The sequence below is a fragment of the Dendrobates tinctorius genome, unplaced genomic scaffold (genome assembly GCF_039654945.1).
Source record: "Dendrobates tinctorius isolate UK_male_01 unplaced genomic scaffold, ASM3965494v1 ptg000239l, whole genome shotgun sequence".
Classification (NCBI taxonomy): Eukaryota; Metazoa; Chordata; class Amphibia; order Anura; family Dendrobatidae; genus Dendrobates; species Dendrobates tinctorius.
This window is the reverse complement of record NW_027361906.1, coordinates 3,281,707-3,304,992: the sequence shown is the minus strand read 5'-3', so window position 1 is coordinate 3,304,992 and position 23,286 is coordinate 3,281,707. Positions and strand designations below refer to the sequence as shown.

General features: G+C 44.2%; 2 protein-coding genes across 5 annotated transcripts in view; one reads left to right on the top strand and one right to left on the bottom strand.

The window, feature by feature from the left end:
- Nucleotides 1-21,863, bottom strand: part of BPNT1 (3'(2'), 5'-bisphosphate nucleotidase 1) — a 28,910-nt gene extending 7,047 nt beyond the window's left edge. Inside the window, exons 1-6 of one of the 3 annotated variants that reach the window (XM_073556800.1) lie at nt 21,713-21,863; nt 9,508-9,635; nt 2,858-2,962; nt 2,560-2,667; nt 2,367-2,415; nt 897-988 (exon numbers count right to left, since the gene is read on the bottom strand). In XM_073556800.1, the coding sequence (XP_073412901.1) occupies nt 897-988; nt 2,367-2,415; nt 2,560-2,667; nt 2,858-2,962; nt 9,508-9,635; nt 21,713-21,773 (543 nt within the window). In that variant the 5' untranslated portion in view covers nt 21,774-21,863. Of the gene's footprint in view, nt 1-896; nt 989-2,366; nt 2,416-2,559; nt 2,668-2,857; nt 2,963-9,507; nt 9,636-10,382; nt 10,405-12,128; nt 12,270-21,712 lie in introns of those variants that run through there. The other 2 variants (XM_073556799.1, XM_073556801.1) reach the window with 2 other exon arrangements.
- A 737-nt stretch (nt 21,864-22,600) lies between these two features.
- IARS2 (isoleucyl-tRNA synthetase 2, mitochondrial) overlaps nt 22,601-23,286 on the top strand; it is a 75,475-nt gene continuing 74,789 nt past the window's right edge. Inside the window, exon 1 of one of the 2 annotated variants that reach the window (XM_073556796.1) lies at nt 22,601-22,944. In XM_073556796.1, the coding sequence (XP_073412897.1) occupies nt 22,747-22,944 (198 nt within the window). In that variant the 5' untranslated portion in view covers nt 22,601-22,746. The remainder of the gene's footprint in view (nt 22,945-23,286) is intronic. The other variant, XM_073556797.1, reaches the window with a different exon arrangement.

Genomic DNA, 23,286 nt, shown 5'->3' with positions numbered 1-23,286 from the left:
TCCTATCAGCTAATGAGGAGATGCTTATCGGAGAAGATGAAGGATCGGACGTGCCCTCTGCTCTCCGCTGATAAGTCCTACATCTGTGAACCCAACGGCACAGAAGCAGCTGGTTACTCTAGTTAGTTGGGGCCCCTGTAAACTTATGGCCCCGGCACCCTTTAATAAAAGCGACCTGTGCTGCAGCTTTAGGGGGCCGCAGTCACCCCTCTATAGGCCCCGTCACACACAGCGAGATAGCCAGTGAGATCGCTGTGTGCGACGGGGATCAGCGACCTCGCCAGCGAGATCGCTGTGTGTGACAGGGATCAGCGACCTCGCCAGCGAGATCGCTGTGTGTGACGGGGATCAGCGACCGGTCCCCCCGCCGGGTATCGCTGATCGTGCACGATCATCCTGGGCCATTTTTTGATCGTTGCTCTCCCGCTGGCCAGCGCGCATCGCTGCGTGTGGCAGCGGGAGCCAACGATCAGCGAGGCTCCCAGCGCTCTAAGCAGGCGCTGGGAGCTGGTATGTAAGGTAAATATCGGGTTACTAAGCGGCGCGCGTCACTTAGTTACCCGATGTGTACCATAGAACCCTGCGTGCTCGCAGCTCCAGGACGATAGTGCACGATCAGCAATATCCGGCGGGGGGTGGGGGGGGGCGGTCGCTGATCCCCGTCACAGCGAGATCGCTGTGTCGTCACAAAATCAGTGTGACGGGACCTTAACGGTACCCTAACACATAAGACCGTTTGTTTAATTCTCAGGTTTTCAGTTCATATTATTAATTTTTTGGTAATAGATTTATAATTAAATTTGCTACAAAGTTCCGTAAAATTATTTGGTTTCGCCGGATCTTGTCAATGCCAGGATATCAGACCACCAAAGCAGAAAAAGAAATGGCCACGTTACCTGGTAGTTATAATACGGCTGGTTTATCACTCCCGCAATGGCTTTTCCTTCATGGGCAATGCCAATAAGAACAGTTACATGATCCAGGAGCCCTGCAGACAAAACAGTCATCAGTTCGTGTCCACTTATGCTAACATTTGTGGTTAGAAATCATTTTTTCCTAGAGGGTTTTGTTAAAAATTTGGCTTTCCCAGGTTATTTATTTCTAAGCACAGCAGGTCGTAAATCAGCCAAGAGGAGCTTAGTGAAAGACAGATAAAAGCGTGATAAACTCTCCATCACACAGAGCTCACTGATGGATTCTCAGTTAGCTCATTCTGCAACTAACAAGGCTGATTTATCTAGACAGGCAATATTTTTACCGGTGTCAATCAGGAGCGTATTGGAGTCAGTCATGAGGTGCACGCCTCTTAATATATCTGGAGCGTCTGGATGAGTGGCGTGGGTCTTCATGCGCCACGCCACAAAATCTTACTCCAGTCAGGGATCCTATTAAGATATCTGGTTTAAGAAACACCCCAGCTAGTCGTTAACTGGAAGGGGAGTGAACACCCCAGTCCCGTCCATTGTGGCGGAGGACGGGCGAAACTGGCACAAAAATGGCAAAAGTCACAAAACGTTGGCGAAACATTGCTGCAACTGATCGGAGTGATTTACAGCAGAATTTTGGTGTCGTCGCTGCCTCGAATCGAGACCAAAGACGAGCGTCCTGATCTTTTCAACGCGGGCACGATGAAGGGATGTCATCACGCCAGTTGCGCTGAGACTTCAGACCCCGAGTTAGAATGATGGCGGAGGGAGCGGACGGATTCCCTCCTCCATCATTGCCTTCAACTGTATCAGCATCCATACATTTCCGGAAATCATCCATGGACATGTCCGTCATTAATGGGGATGCCACAAATATTTGATCTATTCCCTATCGGTATCAGCAATGGGGCTCTGCTTTGTCCGAATGGATCAGTGGTCTCGCATATTCACCTCCGCTGTATTAATCTGATATCAGACCACTTGGATATAATGGGGCAATCGCCACAGAAAATGAATGAATGAATGGGAGGTGCGCCAGGTCATTTATAGCAGGGCCCCCCTGTTCTCAGCTTTGATGGGAGCAGGGGTCAATAATTTATCTCTTTTTCTATCAATAGCGGTAACACATCTCTCAAACAGGCATTTTAATATTTGTAGGAACATCACACTAAAAAGAAAATGCAGCTGCGAGAAAAACACAAACTTACTAGGAAGGATCGCGTCCCAGCTATGGGTACTATACAGAGGTTGTCCCATCCCTACTACTTTTAGGATGAAGCAGCGGCTGCACACATAGGCGATAGTACTCCATTCATTGTTTACGGGACTATTAACACTGAATGGATTGAATCACCGCACAATGTTTTATTTACCAGCATTACATACTGTATATCTTAAAGAAGTAAAGTTATGATAGAGAGCAGTGAGGAGCGCACCAACCTTCGGTATATTCCTTAGTACCATCCAGAGGATCCACCCAGACCACCAACTGGGGGGGAAAAAAAAAACAAAAACATGAATATGAGAAAAAAAAAAAAAAAAAAAGTAGCGGTTGGCATATTGTCTGGCTCCAAGCTTCCCCACAAATAACTAGCACATATAGAATTCTACACAGGCAATCATTAGAGGTCACCTCTTCTTCTTTGATGCTGTTGTACTGTGATGGGAAAGTCACTTTGAGTATTTCTTCTGATTGTCCGGTCTCGATCAGTTCCTCGGAAACTTCTTCAGAGGGCAGATCCTGGGCAGCAATGAAAACACATATACAGTATATACAGTAGATACATACAGAATATTTGTTAATTCTTCCTGTTGATCGCAACATTCTACACAATCTGACATCAGGTTTTATGGAGTATTGATCTCTAAAGTGAATCGGCCTAATGTACGTGTGATCACAGAGTGCAATAATTATCAGCGAGGGTCCTCACCTCCTCTCCAATGATGGTGAGCAGAGGAAACTTTCTTGCCAGAGAGGCGCAGATACTTTGCTGTACCAACCGATCAGCCGCTGTCTGCAGGTCATTAGCACCAGTCTGCAACACAGGGAAGACCCCAGTATAATAATGATAAAAGTTACTCATGAGGTATACCCCAGAGCTGCACTCACTATTCTGCTGGTGCAGTCACTGTGTACATACATTACTGATCCTGAGTTACCTCCTGTATTATACTCCAGAGCTGCTCTCACTATTCTGCTGGTGCAGTCACTGTGTACATACATTACTGATCCTGAGTTACCTCCTGTATTATACTCCAGAGCTGCACTCACTATTCTGCTGGTGCAGTCACTGTGTACATACATTACATTACTGATCCTGAGTTACCTCCTGTATTATACCCCAGAGCTGCACTCACTATTCTGCTGGTGTAGTCACTGTGTACATACATTACATTACTGATCCTGAGTTACATCCTGTATTATACCCCAGACCTACACTCACTATTCTGCTGGTGGAGTCACTGTGTACATACATTACATTACTGATCCTGAGTTACATCCTGTATTATACTCTAGAGCTGCACTCACTATTCTGCTGCTGCAGTCACTGTGTACATACATTACATTACTGATCCTGAGTTATATCCTGTATTATACCCCAGAGCTGCACTCACTATTCTGCTGGTGCAGTCACTGTGTACATACATTACATTACTGATCCTGAGTTACCTCATGTATTATACTCCAGAGCTGCACTCACTATTCTGCTGTGCAGTCACTGTGTACATACATTACTGATCCTGAGTTACATCCTGTATTATACCCCAGAGCTGCAGTCACTATTCTGCTGGTGCAGTCACTGTGTACATACATTACTGATCCTGAGTTACCTCCTGTATTATACTCCAGAGCTGCACTCACTATTCTGCTGGTGCAGTCACTGTGTACATACATTACTGATCCTGAGTCACATCCTGTATTATACTCCAGAGCTGCACTCACTATTCTGCTGGTGCAGTCACTGTGTACATACATTACATTACTGATCCTGAGTTACATCCTGTATTATACCCCAGAGATGCACTCACTATTCTGCTGGTGCAGTCACTGTGTACATACATTACTGATCCTGAGTTACCTCCTGTATTATACTCCAGAGCTGCACTCACTATTCTGCTGGTGCAGTCACTGTGTACATACATTACATTACTGATCCTGAGTTACATCCTGTATTATACCCCAGAGCTGCACTCACTATTCTGCTGGTGTAATCACTGTGTACATACTTTACATTACTGATCCTGAGTTACATCCTGTATTATACTCCAGAGCTGCACTCACTATTCTGCTGGTGCAGTCACTGTGTACATACATTACATTACTGATCCTGAGATACCTCATGTATTATACTCCAGAGCTGCACTCACTATTCTGCTGGTGCAGTCACTGTGTACATACATTACTGATCCTGAGTTACATCCTGTATTATACTCTAGAGCTGCACTCACTATTCTGCTGCTGCAGTCACTGTGTACATACATTACATTACTGATCCTGAGTTATATCCTGTATTATACCCCAGAGCTGCACTCACTATTCTGCTGGTGCAGTCACTGTGTACATACATTACATTACTGATCCTGAGTTATATCCTGTATTATACCCCAGAGCTGCACTCACTATTCTGCTGGTGCAGTCACTGTGTACATACATTACTGATCCTGAGTCACATCCTGTATTATACTCCAGAGATGCACTCACTATTCTGCTGGTGCAGTCACTGTGTACATACATTACAATACTGATCCTGAGTTACATCCTGTATTATACCCCAGAGCTGCACTCACTATTCTGCTGGTGCAGTCACTGTGTACATACATTACATTACTGATCCTGAGTTACCTCCTGTATTATACTCCAGAGCTGCACTCACTATTCTGCTGGTGCAGTCACTGTGTACATACATTACATTACTGATCCTGAGTTATATCCTGTATTATACCCCAGAGCTACGCTCACTATTCTGCTGGTGCAGTCACTGTGTACATACATTACATTACTGATCCTGAGTTACCTCATGTATTATACTCCAGAGCTGCACTCACTATTCTGCTGGTGCAGTCACTGTGTACATACATTACTGATCCTGAGTTACATCCTGTATTATACCCCAGAGCTGCACTCACTATTCTGCTGGTGCAGTCACTGTGTACATACATTACTGATCCTGAGTCACATCCTGTATTATACTCCAGAGCTGCACTCACTATTCTGCTGGTGCAGTCACTGTGTACATACATTACATTACTGATCCTGAGTTACATCCTGTATTATACTCCAGAGCTGCACTCACTATTCTGCTGGTGCAGTCACTGTGTACATACATTACTGATCCTGAGTTACATCCTGTATTATACTCCAGAGCTGCACTCACTATTCTGCTGGTGCAGTCACTGTGTACATACATTACTGATCCTGAGTTACATCCTGTATTATACTCCAGAGCTGCACTCACTATTCTGCTGGTGCAGTCACTGTGTACATACATTACATTACTGATCCTGAGTTACATCCTGTATTATACCCCAGAGATGCACTCACTATTCTGCTGGTGCAGTCACTGTGTACATACATTACTGATCCTGAGTTACCTCCTGTATTATACTCCAGAGCTGCACTCACTATTCTGCTGGTGCAGTCACTGTGTACATACATTACTGATCCTGAGTTACATCCTGTATTATACCCCAGAGCTGCACTCACTATTCTGCTGGTGTAATCACTGTGTACATACTTTACATTACTGATCCTGAGTTACATCCTGTATTATACTCCAGAGCTGCACTCACTATTCTGCTGGTGCAGTCACTGTGTACATACATTACATTACTGATCCTGAGATACCTCATGTATTATACTCCAGAGCTGCACTCACTATTCTGCTGGTGCAGTCACTGTGTACATACATTACTGATCCTGAGTTACATCCTGTATTATACCCCAGAGCTGCACTCACTATTCTGCTGGTGCAGTCACTGTGTACATACATTACTGATCCTGAGTCACATCCTGTATTATACTCCAGAGCTGCACTCACTATTCTGCTGGTGCAGTCACTGTGTACATACATTACATTACTGATCCTGAGTTACATCCTGTATTATACTCCAGAGCTGCACTCACTATTCTGCTGGTGCAGTCACTGTGTACATACATTACTGATCCTGAGTTACATCCTGTATTATACCCCAGAGCTGCACTCACTATTCTGCTGGTGCAGTCACTGTGTACATACATTACTGATCCTGAGTCACATCCTGTATTATACTCCAGAGCTGCACTCACTATTCTGCTGGTGCAGTCACTGTGTACATACATTACATTACTGATCCTGAGTTACATCCTGTATTATACTCCAGAGCTGCACTCACTATTCTGCTGGTGCAGTCACTGTGTACATACATTACTGATCCTGAGTTACATCCTGTATTATACTCCAGAGCTGCACTTACTATTCTGCTGGTGCAGTCACTGTGTACATACATTACTGATCCTGAGTTACATCCTGTATTATACCCCAGAGCTGCACTCACTATTCTGCTGGTGCAGTCACTGTGTACATACATTACTGATCCTGAGTCACATCCTGTATTATACTCCAGAGCTGCACTCACTATTCTGCTGGTGCAGTCACTGTGTACATACATTACATTACTGATCCTGAGTTACATCCTGTATTATACTCCAGAGCTGCACTCACTATTCTGCTGGTGCAGTCACTGTGTACATACATTACTGATCCTGAGTTACATCCTGTATTATACTCCAGAGCTGCACTTACTATTCTGCTGGTGCAGTCACTGTGTACATACATTACTGATCCTGAGTTACATCCTGTATTATACCCCAGAGCTGCACTCACTATTCTGCTGGTGTAATCACTGTGTACATACTTTACATTACTGATCCTGAGTTACATCCTGTATTATACTCCAGAGCTGCACTCACTATTCTGCTGGTGCAGTCACTGTGTACATACATTACTGATCCTGAGTCACATCCTGTATTATACTCCAGAGCTGCACTCACTATTCTGCTGGTGCAGTCACTGTGTACATACATTACATTACTGATCCTGAGTTACATCCTGTATTATACTCCAGAGCTGCACTCACTATTCTGCTGGTGCAGTCACTGTGTACATACATTACTGATCCTGAGTTACATCCTGTATTATACTCCAGAGCTGCACTCACTATTCTGCTGGTGCAGTCACTGTGTACATACATTACTGATCCTGAGATACCTCATGTATTATACTCCAGAGCTGCACTCACTATTCTGCTGGTGCAGTCACTGTGTACATACATTACTGATCCTGAGTTACATCCTGTATTATACCCCAGAGCTGCACTCACTATTCTGCTGGTGCAGTCACTGTGTACATACATTACTGATCCTGAGTCACATCCTGTATTATACTCCAGAGCTGCACTCACTATTCTGCTGGTGCAGTCACTGTGTACATACATTACATTACTGATCCTGAGTTACATCCTGTATTATACTCCAGAGCTGCACTCACTATTCTGCTGGTGCAGTCACTGTGTACATACATTACTGATCCTGAGTTACATCCTGTATTATACTCCAGAGCTGCACTCACTATTCTGCTGGTGCAGTCACTGTGTACATACACTACATTACTGATCCTGAGTTACATCCTGTATTATACCCCAGAGATGCACTCACTATTCTGCTGGTGCAGTCACTGTGTACATACATTACTGATCCTGAGTTACCTCCTGTATTATACTCCAGAGCTGCACTCACTATTCTACTGGTGCAGTCACTGTGTACATACATTACTGATCCTGAGATACATCCTGTATTATACCCCAGAGCTGCACTCACTATTCTGCTGGTGTAATCACTGTGTACATACTTTACATTACTGATCCTGAGTTACATCCTGTATTATACCCCAGAGCTGCACTCACTATTCTGCTGGTGCAGTCACTGTGTGCATACATTACATTACTGATCCTGAGTTACATCCTGTATTATACCCCAGAGCTGCACTCACTATTCTGCTGGTGCAGTCACTGTGTACATACATTACTGATCCTGAGTTACATCCTGTATTATACCCCAGAGCTGCACTCACTATTCTGCTGGTGCAGTCACTGTGTACATACATTACATTACTGATCCTGTACTGATCCTGAGTTACATCCTGTATTATACTCCAGAGCAGCACTCACTATTCTGCTGGTGCAGTGACTGTGTACATACATTACTGATCCTGAGTTACATCCTGTATTATACTCCAGAGCTGCACTCACTATTCTGCTGGTGCAGTCACTGTGTACATACATTACATTACTGATCCTGTACTGATCCTGAGTTACATCCTGTATTATACTCCAGAGCAGCACTCACTATTCTGCTGGTGCAGTGACTGTGTACATACATTACTGATCCTGAGTTACATCCTGTATTATACTCCAGAGCTGCACTCACTATTCTGCTGGTGCAGTCACTGTGTACATACATTACATTACTGATCCTGTACTGATCCTGAGTTACATCCTGTATTATACTCCAGAGCAGCACTCACTATTCTGCTGGTGCAGTGACTGTGTACATACATTACATTACTGATCCTGAGTTACATCCTGTATTATACTCCAGAGCTGCACTCACTATTCTGCTGGTGCAGTCACTGTGTACATACATTACTGATCCTGAGTTACATCCTGTATTATACCCCAGAGCTGCACTCACTATTCTGCTGGTGCAGTCACTGTGTACATACATTACTGATCCTGAGTTACATCCTGTATTATACCCCAGAGCTGCACTCACTATTCTGCTGGTGCAGTCACTGTGTACATACATTACTGATCCTGAGTTACATCCTGTATTATACCCCAGAGCTGCACTCACTATTCTGCTGGTGCAGTCACTGTGTACATACATTACTGATCCTGAGTTACATCCTGTATTATACTCCAGAGCTGCACTCACTATTCTGCTGGTGCGGTCACTGTGTACATACATTACATTACTGATCCTGAGTCACATCCTGTATTATACTCCAGAGCTGCACTCACTATTCTGCTGGTGCAGTCACTGTGTACATACATTACATTACTGATCCTGAGTTACATCCTGTATTATACCCCAGAGCTGCACTCACTATTCTGCTGGTGCAGTCACTGTGTACATACATTACATTACTGATCCTGAGTCACATCCTGTATTATACTCCAGAGCTGCACTCACTACTCTCTGCTGGTGCAGTCACTGTGTATATACATTACATTACTGATCCTGAGTCACATCCTGTATTATACTCCAGAGCTGCACTCACTATTCTCTGCTGGTGTAGTCACTGTGTACATACATTACATTACTGATCCTGAGTTTCATCCTGTATTATACTCCAGAGCTGCACTCACTATTCTGCTGGTGCAGTCACTGTGTACATATATTACATTACTGATCCTGAGTCACATCAGGTATTATACTCCAGAGCTGCACTCACTATTCTGCAACATTATTTACCCTGTCAGTACATACATTTAAGATTACAGGAAAATAATATGATACTTGATTATGAGTTTTTTCTTTTACCTTTTCGACTATGCCGAGATCTCCACCACTCATGACATTTCTGACAATTGTCCCGGCTTTTTCGGCCACAGTGTGCGCCGCGGCCACCAACCTTGCTAACAGTAATGGGGCTGAAGACATTGTGAATGCTGGCAGAGGATAGGGAAAGAAAATTATTAATAAGGACCATAATAGTAATAAAAACAAGTATTTCTACAGTATGTACAGGCCATGTAGTCAAGTCATAAGCAAGAAAAGCCCATGTAACACGCCAGGAAACGTCAGAAGTTTAATAATGGCGAAGACAAGGGGCTGATCCATAAACAACTTCTTATCTACAAGAAAGAGGATAAATGTATGACCGTGAGTGAAGCTCTAGTGAGCATGTGCGACCACCGCTCTTACAGTGAATGGGGCAGTGGTCGCACATGCTCACTGAAGCTTCATTCACACAAGGGAATTTGAGCCCCATGTTCATGAGAACAGGGGTGGGGGTCACAGTAGTCGGATCATCAGCAAGAAGACTGTAACCTGGGAATAGATGGTATGAGTTGTTTATGGGATACTGGTAATAGGGAGCCATTGCCTGGCACTGATAATGAGTCATGAGGGAAAGCTATGGCCCTTTGCTCTTCCGCGGTAGCTAATCAGATGAACAGTCCGCAGCTTTTCTGTTTTGGGTGGGGGACATGTAATTGGAGGTTTGAACAGTTCCAACATTTCCATGGAGTTTTGCTTGTACCGAAATAAGGAACATTTCCCAGCCATGCTCCAATTCTTCCTCTGATCACCCATACTATGACCTCTCCAGCTCGCCCAGTGTGAACCCAGCCTTAAACTACGGCGACCTGCAGGTTATTGACACCTGGATTGTAATCTTCATTGTTTGCCGTCACCTTTACTCCCATTTATAAGGGAACCTGAGTCATCCTGCAATGGAGGCTCCGAGTACAAGGAAAGGTCTTAAGAAATGGGATGTGTCCTTCAAATGTCGGGGCAGACTCCAGAACAGTCTGCGCGGGCCACAGGAGGGCGACAAAAGGGGTGTATAATTCTGTGCTTCTTTTTATAGACCCTATGGATGCCACCCGGGCGCTGTCCGGGATTTTCTTGGACCCATAAGACTTGAATGAAAAAACTGACAAAAGACTCCCATTTTTTTTTTCTTGCCAACACACAAACTGATTCATTAAGGCTGGTTTCACACTAGCGGTTTTTAGCGCAGCGCATCATGAGCGTACATGTGCCCTTATGTTTAACATGGGTGCGCATGGTAGAGCGTTTGTAAGCGTTTTTGTGCAGTGTGCGCCTAGGCGCGCCAGACGTACCGTTGCATTTTTTGTGCGCCCAACCTGTGTAAAAAAAACCGCATGCGCATGGGAACGCTGGCGTGCTCACGTTAGCGTTTAAAATCGCATGCCTTTTAAGAGTTCACTTGGCAACAAACTGGTTAAAATGCATGCGCATAATATAAGCAAACGCATGCAAAACGCTTGATGCGTTTTTTGTATGCGTTTGGACGGCGCATGCAGCGCAAAAAAACGCTAGTGTGAAAGTAGCCTAAGACTGGTGGTGTACTTGCCAAGAGGGTACGGTGGAAGTAAGAGGTGGCTAATTAAGAGGTGTAGGCCAATAAATCAGGAACACCTTACAAGTGGCGTGCACTTTGCCAGAAATCTTACTCCGGTTAAGGACTGGAGTAAGATTCCTGGGGCAAGATACTCAATCATGAATTAGACAGGCATTTCTATTCTCCTTGTCCATTCTCTGCTCACTTTGGCACAGCTGGCCAGGATTGATGTAAAAACGCCAAAAGTTTAATTTTTTAGCACAAATTTTGCAATTTTTCAAAAGCGATTTTACGCCAATTTTCTGGTGCAAACACTTTGATGCATCAACCCCACAGTCTGCAAAATACGCGGACATGTGCTCAGCCACATCAAGTTTAATAAGCCAGCGATTCACGCATGTCTGAACGAGGCCTTAGAGAGGCGTTCCCATCAGACATTTCTGGACCACCTACAGGATAAGTGCAGACCCCAGAATAGGGACCCATGGAAAGTAATGGAGCACCACCCATGTGACCATATGGGTGTACACTCGTCTCAGACTCGGGTACAGTGGCCGCAGGTGGCCGGACCAGGCAAGATTGGGGTCGGGCACATCCATTTTGGAGAAACGTGGGGCTCTCAGAAGTTGGACCCATTCCTGGAGATGTTTCATGAATAAGATTTTATCACCTATCCACAAGAAGATGAGTTGGGGGTCCGACCACTGACACCCCACCAATCCGGAGAGCGGAGGTCCCAAAGTGCTGTGTAAATGAAGACGTAGTGGACAACGGTGACCCTCACTATCTACAGTCTATGGGAGCTGTAGTGCAGATGCCAAGCGGACCACCACTACCCCTGACCCAGGATCAATGAGCGACACATTCACAAGGAGCGGCTGTGCCCTCCCCGATCTCCTATCCTGTGGATAAGTCGTGTAATTAACCATTAAAACAAAGAAAACAAAATAACAAGAATGAAGGGGTCAAAGAAGCTTTGTATAGCTCAGCGTGAAACAAGTCAGAAGGTAACGATGGGCCGGTATCAGATCCGAGACCACCGTCCAGGAAATATGGGACGTCGGCGACGTACCTGCAGCACAAATCACACAAGCACGGCGCAGCACCCACTGAAAGCCGTGCCGGAGATCCCCAGGCTCCAGGAATCTCCAGAGAGTGAGACCTGCAGACCCCTTTATCCAGCTCATGGAAGTCACCTTCTGTTACTGAATATTTTTAAAGCCACAACCACCATTTATATTTCATACTATATGGAGAAAAAGTATGTGCCCCCCTTTACATTCACCATCCATAGAACGGCTCCCACTGTGGTGGGAAGGATTTCTACAAGATTTTGGAGGGGTCTGTGGGGATTTTTTCCCCCCTTCATCCAGAGGAGAATTTGTGGGGTCAGACCCTGATGTCGGGGGGGAGGCCAGGTCACGATCTCTATTATCGGTGTTGGACGGGGCTGAGCTCCGGTCTCTGTGCAGCTGCTCATCTTCCCACCATGTCTGTATGGACATTGTGTACTGGGCACAATCATGGGGGAACAGAAAAGGGCGAACCCCAAACTGTTCCCACAAAGGTGAGGCTACCATTGTCCTCAATGTCTTGTGCTGAAGATTAAGATAGATAGATAGATAGATAGATAGATAGATTGATTTTTTATGTGCTAAAATGGCTGTAGGGGTTAAATTAAAGGAATCGAAATTATTCCGGGCATGCTCAGTTTTCATTTGACGGACAGCGACGGATCCTGCGCCCATAGGCTTCCATTATAGCCAACGACGGATGGCGCTGGATCTGTCGCTGTCCGACTTTTCGACGTAGACAAAAAACGTTCCCATGTTCGTTGCATTCGGCCGACGGACACAGAATTTCCGACGGATCTGGTGAACGACGGATGAAACCTGCGGCAATCCGTCGCTAATACAAGTCTATGAGAAAAAAACGGATCCAGTGGCATCAGTTGCTGGATCCGTTTTTTTTTTTTTCACAAAACGACGGATGGCAAAAAAACTGATGTGTGAAAGGGGCCTAATAAAGTTTGTTTTATTCACAAAAAAAGCAGCGAAAAACAACGTTGCAACATTTGCAGCTTTTTAAAAACTTTTTCATTGCCTTCTACGGGTGAAAAAAAATGCTGAAAGAAGTGACATGCTGCAGATTTAAAAAAACGCTACAGTTCTGATATTGTCAGAAAAAAAAAGCAAGCGCATGCAGGAGATCTCTGAAAATGTCAGTCTTTGCTTGTGCTGTAAACTTCTTATTAGCAGAACAAAAAGCTGCAAATATTCCGCCTATGAGCGTGGCCAAAAGCTGCTTTTTAAAGCGCCAGCAAAACATATGAGATTTCCGAAATCTCCTGCATGCGCTTGTTTTTTTTTCTGACAATTTCAGAACTGTAGTTTTTTTTTAAATCTGCAGCATGTCACTTCTTTCAGTGTGTTTTCACCCGTAGAAAGCAATGAAAGAACAAAATAAAACTGCAGATATTGCAACAGCATTTTTCACTGCAATTTTTTAAGTGGTTTTGGTGAATTAAACTATTAGGTCTCGTTCACACGTTCAGTATTTCACATCAGGATTTGTAGCCAAAACCAGGAGTGGAACAATCAGAGGAAAAGTATAATAGAAACCCGTCACCACTCCTGGATTTATCACCCACTCCTGGTTTTGGCTTACACATACTGATGTAAAATACTGACCAAATACTGAGGGTGTGAACGCGGCCTTAAACACACTGTAGACAAAGCAAACATCTGCACTTTAAAAAAAGCTGAAAAAAGTGTAAAGAACACCAGAAAACAAGCTGAAAAAAAGGTGTTTTGAAAGCAATATTTTTATTGCCAATAGAAGAGGTTTTGGCTACTAAAAAAACTGCTGCATGTGAACACAGCCATAGTGTTTCAGATTAAGACTATCTGTGGTGTTACATAGGACTGCAGGTGACTACTACATTATCTGTACTCAGAGTTATCAGTGTTATCTATGGTGTTACATAGGACTGCAGGTGGCATCTACTACATTATCTGTATGCAGAGTTATCACTGTTTTTTATGTGGTGTTACATAGGACTGCAGGTGACATCTACTACATTATCTGTACTCAGAGAGTTATCATTGTGTTTTATGTGGTGTTACATAGGACTGCAGGTGACATCTACTACATTATCTGTACTCAGAGAGTTATCACTGTGTTATCTGTGGTGTTACATAGGACTGCAGGTGACATCTACTACATTATCTGTACTCAGAGTTATCACTGTGTTTTATGTGGTGTTACATAGGACTGCAGGTGACATCTACTACATTATCTGTACTCAGAGAGTTATCACTGTGTTTTATGTGGTGTTACAAAAGACTGCAGGTGACATCTACTACATTATCTGTACTCAGAGAGTTATCACTGTGTTACCTGTGGTGTTACATAGGACTGCAGGTGACATCTACTACATTATCTGTACGCAGAGAGTTATCACTGTGTTATCTGTGGTGTTACATAGGACTGCAGGTGACATATACTACATTATCTGTACTCAGAGTTATCACTGTGTTTTATGTGGTGTTACATAGGACTGCGGGTTACATCTACTACATTATCTGTACTCAGAGAGTTATCACTGTTATCTGTGGTGTTACATAGGACTGCAGGTGACATCTACTACATTATCTGTACTCAGAGAGTTATCACTGTGTTTTATGTGGTGTTACATAGGACTGCGGGTTACATCTACTACATTATCTGTACTCAGAGAGTTATCACTGTGTTACCTGTGGTGTTACATAGGACTGCAGGTGACATCTACTACATTATCTGTACTCAGAGAGTTATCACTGTGTTATCTGTGGTGTTACATAGGACTGCAGGTGACATCTACTACATTATCTGTACTCAGAGAGTTATCACTGTGTTATCTGTGGTGTTACATAGGACTGCAGGTGACATCTACTACATTATCTGTACTCAGAGAGTTATCACTGTGTTTTATGTGGTGTTACAAAAGACTGCAGGTGACATCTACTACATTATCTGTACTCAGAGAGTTATCACTGTGTTACCTGTGGTGTTACATAGGACTGCAGGTGACATCTACTACATTATCTGTACTCAGAGAGTTATCACTGTGTTTTATGTGGTGTTACATAGGACTGCAGGTGACATCTACTACATTATCTGTACGCAGAGAGTTATCACTGTGTTATCTGTGGTGTTACATAGGACTGCAGGTGACATATACTACATTATCTGTACTCAGAGTTATCACTGTGTTTTATGTGGTGTTACATAGGACTGCGGGTTACATCTACTACATTATCTGTACTCAGAGAGTTATCACTGTTATCTGTGGTGTTACATAGGACTGCAGGTGACATCTACTACATTATCTGTACTCAGAGAGTTATCACTGTGTTTTATGTGGTGTTACATAGGACTGCAGGCGACATCTACTACATTATCTGTACTCAGAGAGTTATCACTGTGTTATCTGTGGTGTTACATAGGACTGCAGGTGACATCTACTACATTATCTGTACTCAGAGAGTTATCACTGTGTTTTATGTGGTGTTACATAGGACTGCAGGTGACATCTACTACATTATCTGTACTCAGAGAGTTATCACTGTGTTATCTGTGGTGTTACATAGGACTGCAGGTGACATCTACTAAATTATCTGTACTCAGAGAGTTATCACTGTGTTTTATGTGGTGTTACATAGGACTGCAGGTGACATCTACTAAATTATCTGTACGCAGAGAGTTATCACTGCGTTATCTGTGGTGTTACATAGGACTGCAGGTGACATCTACTACAATATCTGCACTCAGAGAGTTATCACTGTGTTACCTGTGGTGTTACATAGGACTGCAGGTGACATCTACTACATTATCTGCACTCAGAGAGTTATCACTGTGTTATCTGTGGTGTTACATAGGACTGCAGCTGACATCTACTACATTATCTGTACGCAGAGAGTTATCACTGTTATCTGTGGTGTTACATAGGACTGCAGGTGACCTCTACTACATTATCTGTACTCAGAGAGTTATCACTGTGTTACCTGTGGTGTTACATAGGACTGCAGGCGACATCTACTACATTATCTGCACTCAGAGAGTTATCACTGTGTTACCTGTGGTGTTACATAGGACTGCAGGTGACCTCTACTACATTATCTGTACTCAGAGAGTTATCACTGTGTTACCTGTGGTGTTACATAGGACTGCAGGCGACATCTACTACATTATCTGTACTCAGAGAGTTATCACTGTGTTACCTGTGGTGTTACATAGGACTGCAGGCGACATCTACTCCATTATCTGTACGCAGAGAGTTATCACTGTGTTACCTGTGGTGTTACATAGGACTGCAGGCGACATCTACTACATTATCTGTACTCAGAGAGTTATCACTGTGTTACCTGTGGTGTTACATAGGACTGCAGGTGACCTCTACTACATTATCTGTACTCAGAGAGTTATCACTGTTATCTGTGGTGTTACATAGGACTGCAGGCGACATCTACTACATTATCTGTACTCAGAGAGTTATCACTGTGTTACCTGTGGTGTTACATAGGACTGCAGGCGACATCTACTACATTATCTGTACGCAGAGAGTTATCACTGTGTTACCTGTGGTGTTACATAGGACTGCAGGCGACATCTACTACATTATCTGCACTCAGAGAGTTATCACTGTGTTACCTGTGGTGTTACATAGGACTGCAGGCGACATCTACTACATTATCTGCACTCAGAGAGTTATCACTGTGTTACCTGTGGTGTTACATAGGACTGCAGGCGACATCTACTACATTATCTGTACTCAGAGAGTTATCACTGTGTTTTATGTGGTGTTACATAGGACTGCAGGCGACATCTACTACATTATCTGTACTCAGAGAGTTATCACTGTGTTACCTGTGGTGTTACATAGGACTGCAGGTGACCTCTACTACATTATCTGTACTCAGAGAGTTATCACTGTTATCTGTGGTGTTACATAGGACTGCAGGCGACATCTACTACATTATCTGTACTCAGAGAGTTATCACTGTGTTACCTGTGGTGTTACATAGGACTGCAGGCGACATCTACTACATTATCTGTACGCAGAGAGTTATCACTGTGTTACCTGTGGTGTTACATAGGACTGCAGGCGACATCTACTACATTATCTGCACTCAGAGAGTTATCACTGTGTTACCTGTGGTGTTACATAGGACTGCAGGCGACATCTACTACATTATCTGTACTCAGAGAGTTATCACTGTGTTACCTGTGGTGTTACATAGGACTGCAGGCGACATCTACTACATTATCTGTACTCAGAGAGTTATCACTGTGTTACCTGTGGTGTTACATAGGACTGCAGGCGACATCTACTACATTATCTGTACGCAGAGAGTTATCACTGTGTTACCTGTGGTGTTACATAGGACTGCAGGTGACCTCTACTACATTATCTGTACTCAGAGAGTTATCACTGTGTTACCTGTGGTGTTACATAGGACTGCAGGTGACATCTACTACATTATCTGTACTCAGAGAGTTATCACTGTGTTTTATGTGGTGTTACATAGGACTGCAGGTGACATCTACTACATTATCTGTACGCAGAGTTATCACTGTGTTATCTGTGGTGTTACATAGGACTGCAGGTGACATATACTACATTATCTGTACTCAGAGTTATCACTGTGTTTTATGTGGTGTTACATAGGACTGCGGGTTACATCTACTACATTATCTGTACTCAGAGAGTTATCACTGTTATCTGTGGTGTTACATAGGACTGCAGGTGACATCTACTACATTATCTGTACTCAGAGAGTTATCACTGTGTTTTATGTGGTGTTACATAGGACTGCAGGCGACATCTACTACATTATCTGTACTCAGAGAGTTATCACTGTGTTATCTGTGGTGTTACATAGGACTGCAGGTGACATCTACTACATTATCTGTACTCAGAGAGTTATCACTGTGTTTTATGTGGTGTTACATAGGACTGCAGGTGACATCTACTACATTATCTGTACTCAGAGAGTTATCACTGTGTTATCTGTGGTGTTACATAGGACTGCAGGTGACATCTACTAAATTATCTGTACTCAGAGAGTTATCACTGTGTTTTATGTGGTGTTACATAGGACTGCAGGTGACATCTACTAAATTATCTGTACGCAGAGAGTTATCACTGCGTTATCTGTGGTGTTACATAGGACTGCAGGTGACATCTACTACAATATCTGCACTCAGAGAGTTATCACTGTGTTACCTGTGGTGTTACATAGGACTGCAGGTGACATCTACTACATTATCTGCACTCAGAGAGTTATCACTGTGTTATCTGTGGTGTTACATAGGACTGCAGCTGACATCTACTACATTATCTGTACGCAGAGAGTTATCACTGTTATCTGTGGTGTTACATAGGACTGCAGGTGACCTCTACTACATTATCTGTACTCAGAGAGTTATCACTGTGTTACCTGTGGTGTTACATAGGACTGCAGGCGACATCTACTACATTATCTGCACTCAGAGAGTTATCACTGTGTTACCTGTGGTGTTACATAGGACTGCAGGTGACCTCTACTACATTATCTGTACTCAGAGAGTTATCACTGTGTTACCTGTGGTGTTACATAGGACTGCAGGCGACATCTACTACATTATCTGTACTCAGAGAGTTATCACTGTGTTACCTGTGGTGTTACATAGGACTGCAGGCGACATCTACTCCATTATCTGTACGCAGAGAGTTATCACTGTGTTACCTGTGGTGTTACATAGGACTGCAGGCGACATCTACTACATTATCTGTACTCAGAGAGTTATCACTGTGTTACCTGTGGTGTTACATAGGACTGCAGGTGACCTCTACTACATTATCTGTACTCAGAGAGTTATCACTGTTATCTGTGGTGTTACATAGGACTGCAGGCGACATCTACTACATTATCTGTACTCAGAGAGTTATCACTGTGTTACCTGTGGTGTTACATAGGACTGCAGGCGACATCTACTACATTATCTGTACGCAGAGAGTTATCACTGTGTTACCTGTGGTGTTACATAGGACTGCAGGCGACATCTACTACATTATCTGCACTCAGAGAGTTATCACTGTGTTACCTGTGGTGTTACATAGGACTGCAGGCGACATCTACTACATTATCTGCACTCAGAGAGTTATCACTGTGTTACCTGTGGTGTTACATAGGACTGCAGGCGACATCTACTACATTATCTGTACTCAGAGAGTTATCACTGTGTTTTATGTGGTGTTACATAGGACTGCAGGCGACATCTACTACATTATCTGTACTCAGAGAGTTATCACTGTGTTACCTGTGGTGTTACATAGGACTGCAGGTGACCTCTACTACATTATCTGTACTCAGAGAGTTATCACTGTTATCTGTGGTGTTACATAGGACTGCAGGCGACATCTACTACATTATCTGTACTCAGAGAGTTATCACTGTGTTACCTGTGGTGTTACATAGGACTGCAGGCGACATCTACTACATTATCTGTACGCAGAGAGTTATCACTGTGTTACCTGTGGTGTTACATAGGACTGCAGGCGACATCTACTACATTATCTGCACTCAGAGAGTTATCACTGTGTTACCTGTGGTGTTACATAGGACTGCAGGCGACATCTACTACATTATCTGTACTCAGAGAGTTATCACTGTGTTACCTGTGGTGTTACATAGGACTGCAGGCGACATCTACTACATTATCTGTACTCAGAGAGTTATCACTGTGTTACCTGTGGTGTTACATAGGACTGCAGGCGACATCTACTACATTATCTGTACGCAGAGAGTTATCACTGTGTTACCTGTGGTGTTACATAGGACTGCAGGTGACCTCTACTACATTATCTGTACTCAGAGAGTTATCACTGTGTTACCTGTGGTGTTACATAGGACTGCAGGCGACATCTACTACATTATCTGTACTCAGAGAGTTATCACTGTGTTACCTGTGGTGTTACATAGGACTGCAGGTGACCTCTACTACATTATCTGTACTCAGAGAGTTATCACTGTTATCTGTGGTGTTACATAGGACTGCAGGCGACATCTACTACATTATCTGTACTCAGAGAGTTATCACTGTGTTACCTGTGGTGTTACATAGGACTGCAGGCGACATCTACTACATTATCTGTACGCAGAGAGTTATCACTGTGTTACCTGTGGTGTTACATAGGACTGCAGGCGACATCTACTACATTATCTGCACTCAGAGAGTTATCACTGTGTTACCTGTGGTGTTACATAGGACTGCAGGCGACATCTACTACATTATCTGTACTCAGAGAGTTATCACTGTGTTACCTGTGGTGTTACATAGGACTGCAGGCGACATCTACTACATTATCTGTACTCAGAGAGTTATCACTGTGTTACCTGTGGTGTTACATAGGACTGCAGGCGACATCTACTACATTATCTGTACGCAGAGAGTTATCACTGTGTTACCTGTGGTGTTACATAGGACTGCAGGTGACCTCTACTACATTATCTGTACTCAGAGAGTTATCACTGTGTTACCTGTGGTGTTACATAGGACTGCAGGTGACCTCTACTACATTATCTGCACTCAGAGAGTTATCACTGTGTTTTATGTGGTGTTACATAGGACTGCAGGCGACATCTACTACATTATCTGTACTCAGAGAGTTATCACTGTGTTACCTGTGGTGTTACATAGGACTGCAGGCGACATCTACTACATTATCTGCACTCAGAGAGTTATCACTGTGTTACCTGTGGTGTTACATAGGACTGCAGGCGACATCTACTACATTATCTGTACTCAGAGAGTTATCACTGTGTTACCTGTGGTGTTACATAGGACTGCAGGTGACATCTACTACATTATCTGTACTCAGAGAGTTATCACTGTGTTACCTGTGGTGTTACATAGGACTGCAGGCGACATCTACTACATTATCTGTACGCAGAGAGTTATCACTGTGTTACCTGTGGTGTTACATAGGACTGCAGGCGACATCTACTACATTATCTGTACTCAGAGAGTTATCACTGTGTTACCTGTGGTGTTACATAGGACTGCAGGTGACATCTACTACATTATCTGCACTCAGAGAGTTATCACTGTGTTACCTGTGGTGTTACATAGGACTGCAGGCGACCTCTACTACATTATCTGCACTCAGAGAGTTATCACTGTTTTATCTACAGTGTTAAAAAAAAATTAAGAGGGGGTTGGGGGGCAACTCTTTGTCTTGGGCCCCCAATCTTTTCTGACCCTAGCAACGCTCCTGTGTACTGCTAACAGTGGCAGCCCGCTTGGTCGATATAAGGCCCCTGACATGGGGGCCACAGTGCCAGCACTGGCTCCAGGCTCCTCCGCCATGTGTATCCGCATCCCGCTCATGTAATGTAACCTAGAAGTTTGTGTGATTTTACAGTGTTAGCATTTGGGGCCCCACTTTGTCTGATAGCGGCTCAGGGTATCAGTGAGCGCTATAGATGTTATACACTGACTGATAAACCCGAAATCAGACGCGTCCTTCCACCTCATCTCCTCCATGTCGTGTGTTTCTGTCTCTATTCTGCCCAGAAGCTGCTCCATTCTAGCCCGCTGCCATCGTGTCTCCCCATATTAGGCGGCACTCACCTGCACGGCGGCGGCTGCAGAGTGCAGTGACTGACAGGAGGCGCAGGGCTCTGCAGAACATGTCACCCCGATGGACTTCCTATGTCAGCAGCTCCTCCTGGGTCTTAGAGAATCCAGATTCGCTGACTCCCAGCCATCCGCGCTGTAAATCCCACACGATGATATAACCATAAGGCCGCGTTCACACCATCAGTATTTTACCTCAGTATTTTACCTCAGTATTTTACCTCAGTATTTTACCTCAGTATTTTACCTCAGTATCTGTAAACCAGGAGTGGGTGATGGATACAGAAGTGGTGACGGGCTTCTATTCTACGTCTCCTCTGATTGTTCCTCTCATGGATACTGACCAAACACTGACCAAAAATCATTGCAGAATTAACCCTTTCACGATCAGGACCATTTTACATTTTTTCACTTTTTTTTTCTTTTTCCTCTTCTTCTTCCAAGAGCCGCAACCTTCTTTTTTTTTTATTTGTATTTTTTAATTATTTTTCCCATCCATGATTTTTTAGCGTTGTCGTCTTGAGCGACGCGATTCATTTTACCACATAACGTATTGCGAAATGGGAAAAATAATAATAATAATAATAATAATAATAATAAATTCCACCATTGTTTTCTTGTGCTTTCATTTATTTATTTTTACATTAATTGTGCAGTGTTGTTTTTCTTGCTGCTGTTTTCAGTGCAGGCGACAGGCTGATGACTTTATTACATTAGTTAGGCGAGGTGCGGGAACATTGTCAGTTTTAGAGTTTTTATTTGTTTTTTGAGACTTTTACTTCATTTTTTATTCTCGTAAATTGGTCTTTTCTTTTGAATGTTTATGGTTTGAGCTTCTGACTGAAAATGTCTGTTTCTACACACGAATACACCCCCATAGCTGCAGTATAATCCATCCCACACAGCACACGCACGATCTCCCCCGCACACGGACGCTCTCTCACTGACAGAACGCGCGGTCGGAGGTTTGGTCCTCGGCGGCCGCCGTCCCCGTCCCCTCTCAGCTCTCCGTAGCTTCTGTCAGGAACATGTTGACCGCTCTCCGCCGCCGGCTGCCCTGTCCTCGGGGTCTGTGGAGGGGGAGAGCCGCCTCCGGGCTGAGCAGCAGCGATAACAGCCCCGGGCAGAAGAGCAAGTACCGGGACACCGTGCTGCTGCCTCATACTGACTTCCCCATACGCCGGAGCCCGGAGGACACCGTCAGCACCGAGCTGCGCCTGCAGGAGGTGAGGAGACGGGCAGCAATGGAGGAAGGATGGCACAGTACAAGGAGAGGGGCAGTGACCGCAGAATGAGACTGGTGAGGAGGACAGGGGGGTCGCCACATAAGGTTAGGGGCAAAAACAAGAAGAGACGGGGCTGACAGTAGGGGGCGTGTAGTACGGGGCTGACGGTTGTGGGCAAGGGGCTGACTTTAGGGGGCTTGTAGTACAGGGCTAGCAGTAGGAACATGGAACACAGGGCTGGTGGTTGTGGGCTCGGGGCTGACGGTAGGGAGCGTGTGGTACAGGGCTGATGGTGGTGGGCACGGGGCTGACTTTAGGGGGCGTGTGGTACAGGGCTGACAG